This window comes from Castanea sativa, chromosome 2 (genome assembly GCF_040712315.1).
Source record: "Castanea sativa cultivar Marrone di Chiusa Pesio chromosome 2, ASM4071231v1".
Lineage (NCBI taxonomy): Eukaryota > Viridiplantae > Streptophyta > Magnoliopsida > Fagales > Fagaceae > Castanea > Castanea sativa.
In genome coordinates, this window is record NC_134014.1 from 53715650 (window position 1) to 53736940 (window position 21291).

The following is a 21291-nucleotide window of genomic DNA, read 5'->3' on the forward strand; positions in this document are numbered from 1 at the left end:
GGCAATAATAATGAAACCGAAAATGACTTTGGTTTGGATAGGCCGTTTGCCGTTACAACTCTCAAAATAGTAATGACATACGTGGCCCCCCATGCCCCATGTGTCTATTCGCACCACTTCCCAACCCACTCCACTCCCTATTCGAATTCCAAACCGTAGTGATAAAATAAAATGAAAACACGCTGCTCACACGCCACGGGTCCACGCCACCACACAAAATCGCATTCTCACTTACTCTACTGTAACTCTCACACTTTCCTAATTTTTTTTAGTCTCACTCTCCCACTTTCTCCTTCATCGTACTGTAACTCACTTTCCTAACTTTTTGTTTTTAGTCCCACTCTCTCACTTTATCCTCACTTTCTCCTCCGTATTTGAGTTTTAAAATACGTGAATTTTAATGAAAATTAAAAACATAATTTTGGTATTTTTAAATTTTAAGATATAAGTTATGAGACTAAATAAGAATTTTTGAAAATTTTAAGATAAAGTAAAATTTGAATTATGAGTTATAAACGTTGAGTAATGACTAATGAGGATTGAATTATGAAAACTAAAGTGATAGCTAAAATTCCTTCGCTCCCTCGACGAACCTCAAAGGCGAAAGCAAATTCAAAAGCAAAAACAATCCCATTCTTTTTAATAAAATATACTTTTTCAAAAAAAGATATTTTTATAATGAAGTACAAACATAAACACCAGCTTCCAAAGGCGCCACGAGGAACTTCCTCTGTGTTACAAGCAAAGCTATTATCCAAAAACTCCTATTTTGTCACCATATCCACACTATTCCTTTCCCTTCCTTCCTTCTTTCCTTCACTCCCTCTCTCTCTCTCTCTCTTTCTACAAATAGTAATAGTACCCACTGTATACAATCCCTTTCAAATTCGAGTACTGTTTGTTGCCTGCCACGTCATCTTCGTAAAAACACACACCATGGAAGATTCAGTTACCGCCGGTTCCGTTTCAGACAACAAGGAGCAGAAGCTCATCACTCTCCACGGCGACCTCGAGCTGAAAATCGTCGAAGCCCAGAACTTACCCAACATGGACATCGTGGCACAACACGTCCGCGGTTGCTTCGCAGTCTGTGACTGTAACACTACCGAAACAGTTCAACGTTCCAACGAATCCGACGGCCGTGATGGCGCTCCGCAACACCGCCCCCGCAACAAGATCATCACCAGCGACCCGTACGTCACCGTTTCGGTCCCCCAAGCCACCGTGGCGCGCACGCGCGTAATTAAAAACTCGGCCGATCCTTTTTGGAACGAAACGTTCTACATCCCACTGGCACACCCCGTAAATAATTTGAAATTCCAGGTCAAAGATGACGACATCTTCGGCGCCGAGCTAATCGGCACGGTCGAAATCCCGGCCACGAGAATCGCCACCGGCGAACAAATCTCCAGCTGGTTCCCAATCCTCGGGCCGAATAAAAAGCCGCCGAAGAAGAACACGAGGATCCGCCTCGAGCTCAAATTCACGCCGTTCGAAAAAAATCCAAGGTACAAGCACGGCATTGCTTCAGATCCAGAACACGAGGGCGTGATTCACACGTACTTCCCGTTGAGAAAAGGAGGCTCCGTGAGGTTGTACCAAGACGCGCACGCGCACGTGCCATACGAATCGTCGCTACCGAAGATTGAACTGGACGGAGGCAAGGTTTACAGGCGCGAGAATTGTTGGGAGGACATTTGCTCTGCGATCTCAGAGGCTCACCATTTGGTTTACATCGTTGGATGGTCGGTTTATCACAAGGTCAGGCTCGCGAGAGAGCCGACTCGGACATTGCCACGTGGCGGAGATTTGACGCTCGGTGATATGCTCAAGTACAAGTCTGAAGAGGGAGTTAGGGTTTTGTTGTTGATTTGGGATGATAAGACCTCGCACGATAAGTTCGGCATTAAAACGGTTCGTTTTGAGTAATTGCTTTAGATTATTAAGTTCTCTTTATACCTGCTTTGGTTTTTTTTTTTTTGGGTTATTTGCTTTAATAATTTGAGCTGTCATAGGATTAGAGCTTTTTTAACATTGGAGTCTGTGCTAAAGATAGAATAATAAAAAATGATACGTGGTTAATTTAGGAATTAATAGCCTTGGATAGAATAGAATGATTTGGTGTTGGATTATAAGCTTTATGTATTGTTTGCGGGTCCTACTCCTCGTTACTTTTAATTTTATTTAAATAATTAATAATTTCAGTTTTTTGAAAATATGCTAAGCTTTGTTTTACATTATGTAAATAACTTACCGAAAATAAATAAATAATTTAAGAGTTATTTAATTTAAGTGAAGAGAATGGAAAAAGATATAGGCACGCCTAAAGTAATATTAGTAGAATAGTAAAAAACGACGTGTCAATTAAAGAAGTAATAGAGACTATGATTTGGAACTAAGACTTGGTTGTTGTTGTTGTAATTGTGTTCGGAGTAATGGCTGTCATTCTTGAATTGCTTGGTTCATGGCAATGGTTTTATTAGTAGATACCAAACTAGTTCTTAGTGTTTGTACTGTAATTGAATTTAAATACTTTGGTGGTGATCATGAGGGGACATTGATGTTACTGTGCATGTGTATTTTGCAACTGGGTTGTGTGCCTTTTGAGTTGTAATCTGAAGTGGGATTGGTTGCAGCCTGGAATGATGCAAACGCACGATGAAGAGACCAAGAAGTTTTTCAAGCATTCATCCGTCACTTGTGTGTTGGCACCTCGCTATGGTAGCAGCAAGCTGGGCTATTTCAAGCAACAGGTGAGAATATGTTCTATGGGTTGTGAACTGTCTTTAGAAAAATAATGATTTCGGTGTTTGTTTATTTTGGACGTATTTAATTATTTTCAGGTTTAATCGCATTTTCAATTGTATTTGATTTGGAATCCTAGTTTCATTGGCTTAGTTTTACTATTTCTTTGATCTTGATATACCATTTGCTTTCTTTTGAGCTGGAAAACTTGCTGAAGTTGCTTATGTGATGGTTCCTTACAGGTTGTTGGAGGCCTTTTCACACATCATCAAAAATGTGTTCTTGTGGACACGCAGGCATCTGGTAATTATCGTAAGATAACTGCATTTTTAGGAGGGATTGATCTTTGTGATGGTCGATATGATACACCTGAGCATCGACTATTTCGCGATCTTAATACTGTATTTGAAAATGATTATCACAACCCTACATTTCCGGTAAGTTTTTGGTCAAATGGTTTTGTAACAGAATATTGTAATATGCCATCTATATATCTTTAAATGTTTTTGATGTTTTTTTGGGGGTATCTATGATCTTGGTTTTTAACTCAAAGGGCTTTTATGTGATTGCATAATATTTCATAATGGCTTTAGAGCAAGAGATGACATCTATAGTTCTTAGTACCAATTCTAAAAATATAATGTTCTTCCATATCCTCCCCACCCCCCCAACCCTTTCTCCTTGGCTAAGTGATCTACCATATGGCTTTAGAGCAAGAGATGATATCTACTAATCATGTTGCTTGAGGTTCTACATCTGGTCCTATGACTATAAGGCCTTGAAACTCCTGGCATATAATACCATAGTAGTTAATATCAGACGATACATGATGCAAATCGTCTGGTGGTGTGGATCAAATCGGCGCAAAATAAAAATGCTGTAATTTAGGTGCGGATCGGGTTGACTCATGAATCATATGATACAACACATGCATATTGTATGAATTGTTTTGAATGGTTGAATTGGACATATTGGTCGATACATAAACAAATGTGTTTATATTTGGCTATTATTCATATTTGAGATTTGATCAGAGTCCAACAAGTCGTTGGACTTATTTTAACACAAGTTTCTTGAACCACTCAGTTGAGCCCAAAAAAATAGCCATGTTCATGACTTTGCTCTGTCTCTGTCTCTGTCTCCGTCTCCATACAAAATTTAGACCACACACATTTTCATTTCAAGTTTGGTTCTGAAGTTCCCCTTCTGTCTTCTCTCTCTCTCTCTCTCTCTACATGGAACCACAAGAGTAACCATAACACAAAAGGCATTTATAGTCCTAGGTAGTGGATTCTCTTCAATTTTAGTTATATGGCGTTATGTTTGAGTTGTAGTAATGTTTAGGTTACATAACTGACTACTGCTTCCACCTTTCATCTCAGAATGTTGTCAATTATCATGTCACCCATCAACAATATATATTGTAGATTTGTAGGCCTCATTCTGAGGATAAAATTTTCAGGTGCATAAATTTTAATCAGATGCATTCCGGACCTGTATAGACCTCTTTTTCTATAATCTGTTCTCAACTTCTTTGTACTCCTTGTGCAAAGTTCCATTGTACATGCTAGATGTCACACACAATTTGTTTGCCAGCATAGTTTTAAGCTAACATAATGCTGCCATAGTATTAAAGTAATTTATGCACTTCATCAAGTTTGAAGTCATGATTTTCCCTCATTTTTGTTATTTTAGGTGCATTCCTGCTTATTTCTATTATGTAGTTACAGGTTGTGATGCTGTAGCAGGTGTTTCTTTTTGACTTTCTCTGTTTTGTCCATATGTTTTATCAATCAACTAGGCTGGAACCAAGGCTCCAAGGCAACCATGGCATGATTTACACTGCAGGGTTGAGGGGCCTGCTGCATATGATGTTCTTATAAACTTTGAGCAGCGTTGGAGAAAAGCGACAAAATGGAAGGAGTTTGGACAACGATTCAGAAGGGCTACTACCCATTGGCATGATGATGCTTTAATAAAAATAGAACGCATCTCTTGGATACTAAGTCCTGACCTATCTGTTTCTCCAAAAAAAAAAGTAAGTCCTGACCCATTTGCTAAAAAGGATGTGTCCACAGTTATTCCAGAAGATGATCAAAAGTTATGGGTTTCCAATGAAGATGATCCTGAAAGTTGGCATGTTCAGGTTTGATTTTACAGGTTTCTTTTATGTTAAAGTTCCCTTGTTTTAGGTCCATTGACTGGGGATTGAAAATTTCCTCTAATTATTTTGCTTTTGCAGATTTTTAGGTCCATTGACTCGGGATCACTGAAAGGCTTTCCCAAAAGTTCTGAGCTTGTTGAGAAACAGGTTTTATATGAATTTTTTCTTTCCTTTCCTTTTTGTCTTTATTTTTATACCTTCTCTCTTTATGTACAAAAATTAATTTATATTGACAAGATTTTCAATGCTTCTTTGCTGTGACATAGACCTAGACTTCTATACATCAGTAATCAGTTGCACATCATATTGCAATGTCCTAATTTCTAATTGGTATTCTTCTACTGCAGAACCTTATTTGTTCGAAAAATTTGGTTATAGATAAAAGCATTCAAACAGGATACATCCAGGCAATCAGATCTGCTCAACATTTCATATATATTGAAAATCAGTATTTTCTTGGATCATCATATGCATGGCCATCGTATAAAAATGCAGGTCAAGTTCATAATCTTCTGTTACACCACATTATTTTACTTGCTTGTCTATACAATATTGTTTCCATTCCTAGTAGCTGAATTCTCTTTTTGCCGAAGAACGCATGCGGTGGAGTATCTAATGTAAACTAGTATTCTTGAGAACTCCAAGTCCTAGTGGTTTATATTTGAGAACTAGCCTCTAGATTTTTGTATCCAATCTATTTTCTTGGTAACCATGTAATACATATAATATTTGTCTTATATAATGCCATCTGCTAATGTATCCATGCAAAATTGATGAATTATTGTCAATTTTTGAAATGTATTTAGTGGTTGCTGAAATTCTACGTAATTTTAGCCTCTGTAAGGATAGGCTTGATTGTTCTCCCTCCCTTAGTATTATTTCTGACCTTAGATCCTGTTCTTTGTATTTTTAGTATATATATTTGGGTAACAATCATGTTCTAAGTATCGAATATCTTCCTTATTTGTTGGATAAAAAACCTTCTCAAGTTATTGACTTTCATGGTTTGAGCAGGAGCTGATAATCTAATCCCGATGGAATTGGCATTAAAGATAGCTAGTAAAATTAGAGCAAAGGAGAGATTTGCAGTGTATATTATCTTACCAATGTGGCCTGAGGGTAATCCAACTTCTGCAGCTATGCAAGAAATTCTCTATTGGCAGGTAATATGGTTTTTACCAATGAATTCTAGCTCAAATGGCACCTCCACCCCTTGTAAGAGCAAGTTGGAAGGTGAGGTCGTGGATTAAAGACTTATCGGGTGTGTGTAAATTACCAATAAAAAAAATATGATTAATTAATTTTAGACTATAAACTGGAAATTTTGTTGCATGACATGGGACAGACGTGGGGAAAAATAATTCATGTGGCCGACCTAATCTAATCTGTTGAGGACCCATGGCCGACCCTAAATTTTGGGACTGAGGCTTTATTGTTGTCTTGGGACAGACATGATAGCTACAGATGGCTGATACTTTCTCAAAATAAAAATCAGGAAAAACAAATAAAGGACTTTTTTTGGGCACCGGTTACCTTCTCTCTTTTATTGCTGCTAACCTATAGGCTGTATTCTCAGCAATTTTTGGTTTGGATTGATTTATTGATAACAATTCCATATGTTATTAGATTCACCTGGATTGTACATTTTTTTGTTTTAGGTTGTGATCTTGAGATGTTATGGAACTTAAAGTCCAAAAAGTGGACAATATAGATGATGGCAACTTGAATAACACAATTCATATTGTAGCTTTACTCGTTTGTTCTTGGCAGGGCCAAACAATGCAAATGATGTACGAAGTAGTTGCACGGGAATTGAAAGATACGCAGCTTGGGGATTCACATCCTTTACATTACCTCAATTTCTATTGCCTTGGTAACCGGGAAGATATTCCTGAGGAACGTTTAGATGATAATGCTGTTAAGGTATTTGCTCTAATGGAAATCTCTTTTTTGCTATTTCAAATTATCAAAACAAACTCTGGTTTGTGGTTGGCCTAGGGTAAATAGGTAGTCTGTAACTTCTACTGCTGAGAATTTCTTTCTTTTTTCCAACAGCCACTGTGACATAGATCCACTTCTCAGTAACTTAGATTATCTTGACATACTCCAGGTTTTGTTTGGCATAGGAAAAAATGTGATTCTCAAAGATATTGCACATAATATCTTTTAACTTCTCAATGTTCTCATCACGCAAATGGCTTTAGAAATTGTTTCTCATGGGATTTGCCATTTTAATTTTTTTTTCTCAGCTCTTTTGTTTGATATCTGGCTTTATTTATTTATTTATTATACTAGGATACATATAGTTCTCAAAATTTTGGAATCACACCATCTTGATGCATTGAAATATGGTTTCATTTTATATATTTGCAATAAATTAATTCTTTTGGAGTTGGTCATAATTTGAAATTTTCTATCAGGTCTCAGATGCACAAAAGTTCAAGCGGTTTATGATTTATGTACATGCCAAGGGAATGATAGTAGATGATGAGTATGTAATAGTGGGATCTGCCAATATTAACCAGAGATCCATGGCTGGTACAAAGGACACGGAGATAGCTATGGGTGCATATCAGCCCCATCACTCTTGGGCATCAAGGAAGAAACATCCATGTGGTCAGGTTGTTATATTTCTTGTTCTCTCAAACTTTCCATTTCAGGGCTTTGGAGAATGGAACAAAACAATGAGTGTGAATTGATAATTGATAGTGCTTCACAGTAGATGTTCATGGGACTTGAACACAACACTACATGTTCATCAGACCCAAAGAAAAAAAAAAATGCTCCTGTCCCATTTTTGTTACTTTTTTTTCTCCCCTCTTACTGAGCACAGCTACGTGCTGGCATTCAGTAGCTTTGACACATCACTCAGCTCATGTTGGCACATGTCTCATTAACACTAAATGAGGGAAAATTATTAGGTACTCTCAGAGTACAGGGACTTGGTGCTCCATCACATTTATGGTAGACCCCACACTGAATTTAATTAGTGAGATCTACCATGAATGTGAGAGGATGGAGCACTACGTCACCGTACTCAAGGAGCACCTGATAATTATTCCAAAACGAGTTGGGTGGCCAACAGTCAAGCCAGTTCGGTTAGTGAGAGTGATGACATTACCAAATACAAGCACACCATGAGATCAAACTTCCCTCCTATTCCAAACAAAAACACACACACACACACACTAGATGCCTCTCTCTTCTCTTTAGCTGGGGAGTGGGGAGGGGGAAGAGTGAAAATGGTGTTTGAGTTTTTCAAAGACTATGCTCATGTCTAGGCATGGGTATGATCTCTAATCATTAGCATTGCCTATTGTCTTTCGGTAGGGTGTGCACTTTGAATCTAGTGAATGAAAAAAATCACTTAGATTTTATAATATAAGAATTTCATACTCCATATGATTTACTTGGTAATGTGGTTTACAATACATATCCATGTGCAGGTGTATGGATACAGAATGTCACTGTGGACTGAGCATCTTGGGATGGTGGATACATGCTTCAAGGAGCCAGAGAGTATGGAGTGTGTGAAGATGGTGAATGAGATTGCTGAAGAGAACTGGAAGAGTTATACAGATGAGGATTTTACGCTATTGCAGGGCCACCTTCTTAAGTATCCTGTGCAAGTAGATAAGGATGGGACGGTCAGCCCCCTACCTAGACACGAAAATTTCCCAGATGTTGGTGGAAAAGTTTTGGGAGCTCATTTTGCCCACCTTCCTGATACTCTAACAACATAATCTCCATCCATTGTTTGTGTTCCTCCATAATTGGTTAGGAAGAATGATGGTGATATGTCATTTTGAGGTTATTAAACTGAAGGTGTTAAAGAGTTTGTGCTCCTCACTCTCTGCCGCATTCTATTAACGGTTGAGCTACAACAGGTTTTTAGTGTAATACAAATGAGTGAACATAGCAAGAAGGATGACATTTTGTGAATGTTTGTGCATATATAAATGCATGGTTTCCAGTCTTGTCATATGGAGAGGTCAACGATTACAATGCAAGTCACTCCTTTTTGGTTCTAGGTGGCTGTTGTGAGATAAGGTTTTTACTTTATTTTTTTATTTTTTGGGTTCTTTCCAAGTGCATTGTCCTAGTTGATATGTTCTTCAATATGGACACATGGTTTACAATTTATGAATGGCAAATAAAATTGTAGATCTCTTTTAAGGTCTTGAATTCAAAAGAAATGCCACCTATTCTTGTTCCCTTGATTGCAGATTTGCTGGCAAACATGCCATATGGTTTGTAAATTATGAATGGCAAAAAAATTGTAGATCTTTTTTGTGGTCCTTTTTATTTATTTATTATTATACATGATAGAATTTCAATTCTAGCCTAATTTAAGTTGTACGGAGTTGGGCCTTAGGGTCATTGGGCCTTGGACCCTAGTCTTATGGTACCATACGGAGCAGAGCCTTAGGCTCATTGGGCCTTGGGCCCTGGCCTTGAGATACAACGTCTAACCCTTTCCCCATTGGACTTGTGGCCTTAATCCGAACGCCCCTTGAGGTCCAATATGAGCTCAAAAGCCGTAACGGGATCATTTTGCCTCAAATGTCAAAAAGAGCCCCCTAATCTATCTTAACTTGAACGGTTGCGTGATTGCCCAGTAGTTCGACGTCTCGGCTTCCCACTACTGCTTTAAGGAATATCGCTGCCGAGTATTCCTCCAAAGATGGGAACCAGTTCCAATACCATTACCACCTTCCTTGACATAATATCCACTTAGGAACGATGGAATTGGACCGCCCTCAGAAGGCAATCATAACCCCTCCACTTATCTCCAACTATAAATAGGGAAATAGAGTAAGAAATGCGGGTTGGCAATTCTAGAGAGAAAGTAGAAGTAACAAGGATCGCAATATCAAGGGAAGGGGGGAGAAACTCTGTGAGGAAAAAGGGAGAGAGTTCTGTGAGAACAAAAGTGCTTAACTGAGCCTCTGAGCAAAGGGCCACACAAAGTAGGAAACTTAAAAACCCACGATACAAATAGATTGTGAGCCCAAGTATAGGTCGAGCCCTTTAATTGTATTTTGGCTGCGCACAATTGGCGTCGTCTGTGGAGATCTCCTATGAAGCTGTGGTTCTACTAAGACATGAATGAGAAAATATCTGAAGGTTAATTAGGGAGTTACGTTGAAAGTGGCTCTGGGAGGTCTTCTTGGGGATCTACCTAGTGAGAAAGAAGGCAAAAGAGGCATGAAGATAGGGATCATGAGTGGGAAGAAGAGCAGTTTGTCCTTGGAAATGGGTTGTATCAAACTCATCAAACAATATTAGGTGCTTCGGAGCATCGGCGTTGTGATGAGAAAGGCGAGGAACTTGAGTGATTACATAGGTTGGTAAGAGATTTGGAGTTGGAAGCAAGAGGTAGGTGTAGGAGAAGAGATCGTGGGGAACGTGAAGAAGGGTCAACTAGTGTGGGAGGTCGATATGGAACTGGGTCTCGTCAGTCCAGTTCCTATCATCACTGGGATCACTCATATTCATGGGAGTATGCAGATAGGGGTATAACTTCCCTAGAAGAGCGACAACCCCGAAATGTTGCCATGGATGCTATGAGCAGAGCGTTGCGCCGAGTTGCTCGATCGCCATTTTCAAGGGACATTGAGTAGGCCCCTATGCCGAGCAGATTTACGCGGCCATCATTTAACTATTACGATGGGAAGACGGACCCGGTAAAGCACGTAAGCCATTATATCTAAATGATGTTTTTACACGCCCATAATGATGCGCTAATGTGTAAGGTATTTCCTTTGAGTCTCGAGCCCACTGCATTGAGGTGGTTCAATAGAATAAGGAAAGGCTCGATTTACAGTTTTGCTGAGCTGATCCAAGAGTTCGATGTCCGGTTTATGACCTGCAGCCGGGTACCGCAACTAGTAGACGCATTGCTATCAATGAAAATGGGAGTCGAGGAAACCCTTCGCAGCTACACTAGTCGGTACTGGGAGCTTTACAATGAAATCGACGGGGGCAACGAAAAAATCGCGGCGAGCACCTTCCGACTGGGATTGCCCAAGGATTCCGAACTCTGAGAGTTATTAACTAGGAGGCCTCCCGAGGATATGAGGCAGCTAATGAGGTGTATCAAAGAATATAAGCGGTTAGAAGATGACCAGCTCTATAATAAAGGCAAGGCCCCGGTTGTAAGTAATCCTCGACAAGGCAGTTTTCAATCAAGGCCTCAAAAAGATTTGAGGATTCAAGAGCTGGGAGCACGGGTAGGGGAAATGAATGTGACGATTAAGGAGTTTGTGCACAGGATCGTGGATTGAATCAAGAATGAACCATACTTTTGGTGGCCAAACAAGATGGGGGTGACCTATCGGGGAGAAATCAGAACTTGTACTGTACTTACCACAAAGATAAGGGGCACACCACCGAGCAATGCAGGGTGTTAAAAGATCATTTAGGGCAGTTGGTGAAGGCGGGATATTTGAAAGAGTTTGTGGTAGACCCTAGGATTTAGGAGGCTGGGCAGGGTGCTCAGCCACAAGAGAATCCTCTTCCCCCTCCACTGGGAGCGATAGAAGTCATTCATGCAGCTTCAAGGGGCACACTGGTGTCCAAAACAAGGGGGTGCTGGCTATGGTGCCGCCGGGAAGTTGCACGGGCGAGCAACCCTCCGAAAAGAAGTTGAAGTACACTCAATGAAACCATTGCCTTCAATAATGATAATCTGGAGGGCACAATTCAACCACATGATGATGCTTTGGTGGTTAAGGCCCGGATAAATGGTTTCATAGTAAAGAAGGTGATGATAGATCAGGGGAGTGGTGCCGAGGTGATTTATCCCGACTTGTTCAGGGCTTAGCCTAAAGAATGAAGATCTCTCCAAGTACGATATGCCCCTAGTGGGGTTTGACGGCCAGATGGTGATCCTAGAAGGGCAGATTTTGTTTCCCGTGAATATAGAAGGTAAGGAGGTGATGGTAACATTTATAGTGGTCGCTTCATTTTCTTCATACACGGCGATCCTTGGGAGGCCGTAGATTCATGCAATGGGAGCGGTATCGTCCACCCTGCATGTAAAGGTTAAATTTCGCACTGAGTAAGGTATCACTATAGGGTGGGGTAATCAGCAAGTGGCCATGCAGTGCTTGGTAGCCGCAGTTAACCGAGAAATCAAGCAAAATGGGTCAACTGAGGAGGCTCCCTTAGAGTAATCATAGGAACCCCAAATGGAAGTGAGGACTAGCTGCGTCGAGGATTTAGTAAAAGTAAGGATACTATCAAATAATGACAGGAGTTTTTTGATAGGAGCAAGTATGAAGGACGAAGTGAGGGTGGAGATGCTGCTGTTTCATGTGCAAAATGTAGACGTGTGCGCTTGGAACCCATATGACGTGCCCGGGGTAGACCCTGAGTTTATAGTTCACAAGCTCAACGTGGACCCACTATACCCTCCAAAGAAGCAGAGGCCAAGGAGATCGGCTAAGGAGCACGTTGAAGCTGTTAGACAAGAAGTCAAGAGATTAAAGGAAGCAGGGGATATAAAGAAGAATGGCAAGTGGAGGATTTGTGTTGACTTCACTGACCTGAACTGAGCATGCCTGAAGGATCTGTTTCCCATGCCGAAGATTGATCAGCTAGTAGATGCCACTTATGGACACCCGAGGATTAGCTTTCTGGACGCTTTTCAGGGTTATCATTAGATCGCCTTAGCTGCCGAGGATCAAGAGAGGATGACATTCATTTCCCCTGATGCTAACTACCATTATACCTCGATGCCATTTGGACTAAAGAATGCTGGAGCTACATATCAACGAATGATGACGGGAATGTTTAGAGATAAGATTGGGCGTACAGTTGAGGTGTACATTGATGATATGGTTGTAAAAAGCAAATGGGAGACGCAGCATATTGACAATCTCAAAGAGGTGTTTGAAATACTTTGACAGCACAAGTTGCACCTTAATGCTGATAAGTGTGCTTTTGGAATGGGGGCTGGCAAGTTCCTAAGATATTTGATCACTAACTGAGGAATAGAAGTCAACCCCAATCAGATTGAAGCCGTAAAACGCCTCAAGCTGTCGAGCAGTCCAAAGGAAGTTCAAAAACTGACCGGCATGTTAGTTGCCCTTAACCGATTTATTTCCAAATTTGTTGATTGGTGTCATCCATTTTACCAGCTTTTGAAGAAGTGGAAGGGATTCCAACGGAATAAGGAGTGCGAAAAAGCTTTTTAGGATTTAAAGGAATATTTAGTGCAGGCACCTATGTTGACAACCGTAGAGCCTGCGGAGGATTTGTTCATGTATCTCTCGGTGTCTGAACATGCCATGAGTGTCGTGCTTCTAAGGGATCTAGGAGTGCAACGGCCAGTGTATTATGTTAGTAAAACCTTGGTTGATGCCGAGACGAGGTACTTGCCCCTAGAGAAGTTGGTGTTAGCCTTAGTACATGCCACGAGAAAGTTGCCCCACTATTTCCAAGCTCATACTATCTATGTGCTAACTGAATATCCTTTGCATTCGTTATTAAAGAGATTTGATTTCACGGGCCAAATAGCTAAATTGGGGACCCGGCTTGGCTCTTTTGACATTAGGTACAGGTTGAGAAGTCTGGTAAAGGGCCAGGTTCTTGCCAACTTCGTTGCAGAATTTTCCACGAGGAAGGAGATGGAAGTGATTTGTCATGTCGATGTCCACCCTTGGAAGGTATTTGTGGATGGCGCTTCTAGTGCAATGGGAGCTGGGGCCGGAATTGTCATCATCACGCCGGAGGGGATAAGGCTAGAACATTCTTTATGGTTGGGCTTTAGGGCTTCCAACAACGAAGCTGAGTACGAAGTTTTGATTGCCGGATTGAGAGCTATTCGGGATATGGGTGCTCAGGAAGTTGAGATTTATTCAGACTCTCAATTGGTTGTCAGTCAGGTACGGGGCAGTTTTGAAGCTCGAGATCCTCGAATGAAGGAGTACTTGCAAGTGGCAAGGCAAGTCATGGGCTATTTTCTTAAAGCAAAGGTGGTCCAAGTGGCTAAGGGGCAGAATTGACATGCGGACTCTCTAGCCATTTTAGCGTCATCAATAACTGAGGAGGTACCTCGGTTAATCAAAGTGGAGCTCGTGGCGGAACCAAGCATTAATCCGGTGGTAGGCATTTGGTTGTAGCAATGTACGGGCCATGCTGGATGGACCCAATCATCGATTTTTTGGCTGAGGATTGGGTGCTAGATGATGAAAAGGAAGATAGCAGGGTATGCTAGATAGCCGCTCGGTATTGGTTGTCAGTAGACCGTAAGTTGTACCAGAGGTCTTTAGGGGGCCATATCTTTTATGCTTGCGCCTCGAGAAAGTTAGTGAACTCTTGGCTAAACTCCATGAGGGGTTTTGGTGGCCACAAATGCAAAAGGATGCTGCCGAATACGTGCAGAAGTGCGAACAATGCCAAAAGCACACCTCGTTGATCCATCAACCAGCAGGATGTCTGAATCCTGTCAGCGGCCCTTGGCCTTTTACACAATGGGGGCTGGACATTGTTAGTCTGTTTCCTAGGGCCATGGGCAATCGCAGATTTGTTTCATGGTCGTGAACTACTTCACCAAATGAACAGAGGCTAAGGCATTGGCTAATGTCTGGGATGTAGATGTTAAAAAGTTTGTATGGAGAAACATACTTACAAGATTTAGAGTGCCGGAGTCCCTCGTGTCTGACAACGGGTTGCAGTTCGACAGTAAAGCCTTTTGCAAGTTCTGCAGTGATCTTGGCATCAAAAATAGATACTCCACCTCAGCCTATCCACAAAGCAATGGCCAAGCCGAAGCCGTCAACAAAGTGATCGTAAATGGATCAAAGAAAAGATTGGAGGGTGCAAAGGGTAGGTGGGCCGAGGAGCTTCCAAGTGTTTTTTGGGCATACTGTACAACCCCCAGAAGGTCTATGGGAGAAACCCCATTTTCCCTAACGTACAGAGCGGAAGCTGTCATTTCGGCCGAGGTAAACCTATGCAGTGCACGGGTTATGGGATTTTCCCCTACCCATAATGACGAATTAATGGTAAGACAATTGGATTTGTTAGAAGAATGTCGAGAATCAACGACTATACATCTAGCCGAGTATCAACAGAAGCTTGCACGGCGGTATAACCGGGATGTAAAGACAAGGGAATTCGGCGCCGGAGACTTTGTACTGCGGAAAGTGGTAGGAAATATGCGAGACACCAATGCGGGAAAGTTAGCCTCGACCTGGGAAGTACCTTATAGAGTGACCGCCATTGCTGGCGCGAGAGCATACTATTTGGAAGACTTAGACGAAAAACCACTTCCCCAGCCATGGAATGCCAACAATTTGAAGAAATTTTACCACTGATTATCAATATGCTGGGGTACAGATTGGGTGTAATGTTGTATATGCATGTTATTAATTAATACGAAAGAGATGTTTGTTCATGCAAGTGTATCTGTGCCTATAATTCCATCGTTGTTAGTTCATTAGCTTCGATCAATGAACGCGAGGGGAACTAAGGCTAATTATTCTAAGGATAGAAACTTGTTCTTGTTTCGATCTTCATTACCGGACAGGTGGAAACCTAATCTCAAAATTTACATAAGGACGAAAACCTGTTCCCGGTTTGATCTTCATCATCGGACAGGTGGAAACCTAATCTCAAAATTTACATAAGAACAGAAACTTATTCTCGGTTTGATCTTCATCACCAGACAGGTGGAAACCTAATCTCAAAATTTACATAAGGATAGAAACATGTTCCCAGTTTTATCTTTATCACCGGATGAGTGGAAACCTTACACCGAGTTATTCCGAAAATAGAAACCTGCATCCCGGCTCTATTCTGATCACCGGGCACATAAAGCTTACATCGAGTTAGTCAGAGGACTGACACCGATCTTTCGGATTCAATCTAAATCATGAGTAAGGTAATTACCTTTCTCTAAATTTTCCTAGATAAGTTAACACATGTCAAATTCAGTTCTTATTGCCGAGAAGCCAATTCTTTCTAGAGATAGGCAACCCCTTCTAGATTGGTCCCAGTCACTATACATGCACATATATAATCTATTCTTTTGAAGGAAAACAAGAAAACAGTCTCAATCACCATTCAGACGCAAACCGTGATTAGACTGCCCGGTCATTAGGAATATATGTTAAAAAAAAAAACGAGAGCAAGCTAGCAAAGCACGATAGAAAGAACAACTTAGTAGTAGTTAGATAAACATTCATAAATATGATTAAACCAGATGTTCGTTCACCATATCTAAATGACCGAAGAAAGCAAAGGAAACAAAATAGAAATGAAAACCAAACCATTGTTCTGTCACCACAACTCGGTAACTGTAGGCAACCCAAATGAATAAAAGAAAAAATCAAACACGAGTGAAAAATAAAAAGCAAGTTAAAAACATATTAGACTGAAGGATCGATGGGCGAGAGATGGACTGCATCATCGGCCTGCCGGTCTGGGGTATCCTTGGTTGACTGATCGGTGGGTGGTTGTTGGACTTGTGCGTCTTCGATAACATTGAGGTTGCTAGTGACTTCCAGGTCAACTAACTCCACGTGGGAGTCAATTTCTTGCACCATCTCCTTCATGCTGGGAGTTTCTTCCTCGTCCTCGGCATTTGGAGGATTCTGAACGGGGGGAGCGGGATCCGGGAAGGGGATCTAGTCGGGGTTCCTTAAAAGAGAGTCTTCAAGAACCCCCACAGCTTACAGGGCCAACCACCCTTCTTTGAATCCCAGCTTCCAAGCTTCGCGAATGACAGGTTCTGTGGAGTTTTTTGCATCAACAAACCTTCATTATACCATTTGTTTTCACATGCTTCTAGTGCTGCCTTCAGGTCAGCAATCTCGTCAGCTTGTGCGAGATTCAGGCTCTTTACCTTCGCTAGCTTTAGCTCGGTCTCGCCTAACTTCACCTCCATATTTGTTAGCCTCTTTTCCACCAGCTCTCTAGCCTTCATGAATGCCTGGGCTTTCTTTTCTGCAGCCTAAGCAACTTTGACCTTCTCTTTCACGGTGGCCGCAGCGACATCCTTGAGGGCTTTCTCCCGTTCGACATCCTCAATAAGCTCCTTCAGCCTCTTATCAAGAACATGAGTTAGCTGTGCGGCCTGATAACACAACGATGACAAGTGTGAGGGCAAAGGAATGCTCACACATTAAAACAAATGGAAAAAAGAAGGATAAAAGTTACCGCTTTGGTGTGCTACTGCAACCGCCTAACCAGAGATTCCTTAGTCCCATCCGAGAAAACATGAACGTCCTCGGGCAAAAGGAGGCCTTGCACCAAGCTCTGGGCAACCCACCCCTCTTCATTCTAGGCCCATGTCGTTACGCTAGCGGACACTGGCAGAGGCTTGTCATTGAGCTTGAAGGTGGGCTACCAACTCGCCTCGGATCGAAAGGAGGATGCCACGTTTGTCCCGACCTGGGCAGTTGGTTCTCGGATAGTGATTCCACCTCAGGGGGGAGTCCTTGAAGGCGCATCCCCTAAGCCTGCAGGAAGTTGCTCGATTGTGCATTGTCTCTTCTGGGTGCGGCTAGGGGGAGAAGGATGAGGGGTTAGGTCTCTGCCTTGGGGCTCTTGCCGTTGCAAAGTTGGCCGAGCATCGGGCATGAAGCGATTGATGGTCATCGTCTTTTTGGTCACCATCTCGTCCTCGTTGGGATCAGATTCGGTACCTGAAGAGTGTATGGATTTGGCTGCTTGAGTAGGGGCTTCAGGCCTTTCAACAAGGACGTGGACTTTGCGGCTTTGAGACAAAAGTTCAGTCGAGGCATCCCTCATCGGTGCGAGACCTTCTACAGTAGTAGACCAGGGGCCGAGGTCTCGGGCTTCACCAATGGTTAGCCGAGGAGGAAATAGGTTGGCGTGCCACACGTCTATATATGACAACAAAGGGCTGTCCACCAACAAAGCCTGACTAAATGGTTACCAAGTTTTGTAAACAGGAGAGTAGCTGAGTATAAGGTGAGACGCTCAAAGCTACCCATCGAAGTTCATGAATATCTCAGACCTGAGCAGGAAGTTCAAGTCTCTCACGTGTATTACTCGAATGTCTGGAGTAAACCTTTTGCTGTCTACAACAAAACAATGCAAAAGCTGGTTAGTGCCTATGTGAGCAAAACAATCACGGGAAAATCACAATTAAGAAGTAAAATTTGCTCGATACCAACCGACATCACACGACGAAAGTGGGTAGGGGAGCTCATCGGCAAGCCAATTGCCGCTCACCTAAATGAATTCTCCCACCGAGTTTCTGTTAGAGTTGGGAACGCATGATATAAGCCGTACCGCATGTCCCTAGTTTTTAAATAATAATCAATCCTAATATTACTGCACAAACTATACATAAAATTGATATTGTGATGGTTCAATTGCAACCCATATATTTGGTTTAGTCTACTGACACAACTCACAAACCTGTAAAAATTGGAGGGAAGTTAGTTGGGGCATAAGCTACAAAACCTAAGGTACCTACGATGAGAGGGTCGACAGAAAACCTAACCCTACCCTCTAGTCTGGACATCAAAGGAACAATGCTACATTCGAATTGGAGTGCCTTTGGATAACGATATGACATCTCCAGGAATGCCATAGGTTGCTCTGAAACTAGCCATAGCCGCTTCAGAATTGAGGAGATGAGAATAACCCTTTCTTAAGACTCTAAGAGTGAAGAAAAACTTGAAAAAATAGGAAAGAGAAAAGAGGATTTACTGTGGGCTCTAAGAAACGATGATTTAGGCTAGAGGATCTATACACGGCAAAGAGGGAATCAAAGAAGAGAAGGTGTAAAAAAAAATGGCGTGAAAGGTTAGGAGGGGCTATTTATAAGGCTAAAAACATTTAATGAAGCAGGAGGCGGGAAAAACCCTTCTGATCTCTTCTGATAACCCCCACACATGTGGACTTGGTTCACGAACCGTCAAGCGTTTCACGAACCGTCAGGTTATAATTACTAACGAATGAGACATCTTGGCGCAACACTCCTTTTAAGGAAGCATTTATGGTCAATTGGTTCGTTTAACAGTTGACGATCGGGCTTCTTGGGGACAACCTCAATGCTATCTGGGCCGCCTTGATTCGCTCTTAGTAACCGATTGCGAATCAAGGGGGGGCTATTGTACTGGGTTGGGCCCCAGGGTCATTGGGCCTTGGACCCTAGTCTTATGGCACCATACGGGGCAGGGCCCTAGGCCCGTTGGGCCTTAGGCCCTGGCCTTGAGATACAACGCCTAACCCTTTCTCCATTGGACTTGTGACCTTAATCTGAACGCCCCTTGGGGCCCAATATGAGCCTAAAAGCCGTAACAGGATCATTTTGCCTCGAACGTAAACAACGAGCCCCCCCGAATCTATCTCAATTTGAATGGTTGTGTGATTGTCTGGCAGTGCAACGTCTCGGCTTCCCAATATCGCTGCCGAGTAGTCCTCTAGAGATAGGAACCAGTTCCAATGCCATTACCACCCTCCTCGATAGAATACCCACTTAGGAATGATGGAATTGGACTGCCATTAGAAGGCAATCATAACCCCTCCACTTATCTCCAACTATAAATAGGGAAATGGAGTAAGAAATGGGGGTTGGCAATTTTGGAGAGAAAGTAAAAGTAACAAGGATCGCAATATCAAGGGAAGGGGGGAGAAACTCTGTGAGGAAAAATGGAGAGAGGTCTGTGAGAACAAAAGTGCTTAACTGGGCCTCTGAGCAAAGGGCCACCCATAATAGGAAACCCAAAAACTCACGATACAAATAGATTGTGAGCCCAAGTATATGTCAAGCCCGTTAACCGTATTCTGGGTGAGCACATAAGTGTATATGTGTGTAAAGCTCCCTTCTAGAGACTTGAACCTCGACTCTTGCCTCCATACTTCACAAGCACTTATACTTATAGAGTGACCATCGCACTAAGGTGCACGGTGGTGATCTCTTTTGTGGTCTTAAATTCAAAAAAAGAATGCTACCTATTCTTGTTCCCTTCTTGTCTGTAAAATAAAAGATTTGCTAGCTAACATGCAATATTTTACATATTGTCAGTTGTGACTTGTGATGGTTTTGTCGAGGTTTTGTGTTAAGCCTATGACAGGAGAGAGTTTTGGGTCAGGGATTAGGAGGACTAGCCTCTGTTCAGTAATTGGTGGAGAGCACACAAGCAAAAATGTTTGTCATAAAAGAGACTATTTTTTTAATTATTTTTTTTACCCCCAATAAATAAATGATTAGAAATTTAGAACGCAACATATATTATGAGCATTGTTTATTTCATATGACACACTATGTACAAGAGCTTTTACCCATATATTATATGGCATCTATTGTTTGCGCTAAAAGACGCAGGATTTGAAACACAATTTGCTGTGAAGTGGTTGTATAGTTTATCGGGTAGGGTATATGACAAACCTCTCTTGCTTTTGGAAAGCCTTACTGGGTAGTGGAAAAAACTTTCTTTTCTTCTTTTTCTTTTTCTTCTTCTTCAAGAAGAAGAAACTGGGAGTTCTTTATGAATTTAAAAAATAATCCTATCTTAGGCTGGGAAAAGATTTGGTTTTAGGTCTTCCTCATCTCTAATCTAATTTTGCCGTATGAAATGCATTCTAGGTTTACCAATGGTTAAGGAATGTATTTCGGCAACAACTAATCCAGGTATCGCCTACTCAATGTTTTGAGGTGGGATAAAACTAATTGTGTATTAGGCATATGCAACCATCGTCTCAAACAAAGGTGTACCCAATAAGCGCTGGACCCACACACTAATGAGAGGATAGTTTCTTATGTCAAATACATCATGTACCCTCTCTTGAGACGAGGAAACCTCAATCAACCAATTTTGCTTTATCTTATTAGGATATCAAGGGAGACTTTTTCAATGGAGAAAATGGGCTTTTGCCCATTTCATGCAAACAAATTAGCGTGTTACCCCATTTTCCAAACTAATTAGGAAAATGCCTCTTTTTTGAAACTTGATTTTCTCAAAATCGAGTTTCAAAAAAAAAATTTCTGGAGCCCTCTAGTGGTGTTTTATGGACCTATAGTGGCGTTTTAAGGACCTATAGTGGCGTTTTGGAACTCGAGTTCCATGCAATTTTTTTTTTTTTTTTACCTATAACTCGAGTTCATGAAGCTTGAGTTTCAAAACACCATTATGGGCTCCTTAAAACGCCACTATAGAGTTTAACTCGATTTTGAGAAAATCGAGTTTCAAAAGAGGGGTATTTTCTTAATTAGTTTAAAAAATGGGACAACACGCTAATTTTTTTGCATGAAATGAGTAAAAGCCCATTTTCGCGCTTTTTCAACAGCATACCCAAAACCAATCAATGGGTGTCTGCTCATCATCCCAAGACACTTTCAAGGGAGAGGACTTCTATTTAGTTAAGTTAAGAGTAATCAGTGATTGCATATGATT

General features: G+C 41.5%; 2 protein-coding genes across 3 annotated transcripts; both read left to right on the forward strand.

Moving 5' to 3' along the window:
- Nucleotides 1-549: 549 nt before the first annotated feature.
- Nucleotides 550-9122, forward strand: LOC142623399 (phospholipase D delta-like). Of its 2 annotated transcripts, XM_075796805.1 has the most exons (10): nt 558-1914; nt 2637-2753; nt 2988-3182; nt 4547-4891; nt 4988-5056; nt 5257-5404; nt 5924-6072; nt 6680-6832; nt 7330-7530; nt 8356-9122. In XM_075796805.1, the coding sequence occupies exons 1-10, from the start codon at nt 679-681 to the stop codon at nt 8650-8652; spliced, it is 2910 nt and encodes a 969-aa protein (XP_075652920.1). In that variant the 5' UTR covers nt 558-678; the 3' UTR covers nt 8653-9122. The 2 variants fall into 2 exon arrangements, with proteins under 2 accessions (XP_075652921.1, XP_075652920.1); XM_075796806.1 differs by lacking the exon at nt 8356-9122 and having other exon boundaries at nt 550-1914; nt 5924-6142.
- Nucleotides 9123-12648: 3526 nt separating this feature from the next.
- Nucleotides 12649-13920, forward strand: LOC142625523 (uncharacterized). Its single transcript, XM_075799161.1, has 2 exons — nt 12649-12801; nt 13135-13920. The coding sequence occupies exons 1-2, from the start codon at nt 12649-12651 to the stop codon at nt 13918-13920; spliced, it is 939 nt and encodes a 312-aa protein (XP_075655276.1).
- Nucleotides 13921-21291: the final 7371 nt, after the last annotated feature.

Coding starts and splice junctions, on each gene's coding strand:
- LOC142623399 (XM_075796805.1), top strand. CDS start 679: ATGAAGTACAAACATAAACACCAGCTTCCAAAGGCGCCACGAGGAACT. Junction 2,754..2,987: donor TGGGCTATTTCAAGCAACAG/GTGAGAATATGT, acceptor GGTTCCTTACAG/GTTGTTGGAGGCCTTTTCAC. Junction 3,183..4,546: donor ATCACAACCCTACATTTCCG/GTAAGTTTTTGG, acceptor TCAATCAACTAG/GCTGGAACCAAGGCTCCAAG.
- LOC142625523 (XM_075799161.1), top strand. CDS start 12,649: ATGCCATTTGGACTAAAGAATGCTGGAGCTACATATCAACGAATGATG. Junction 12,802..13,134: donor ATATTGACAATCTCAAAGAG/GTGTTTGAAATA, acceptor TATTTAGTGCAG/GCACCTATGTTGACAACCGT.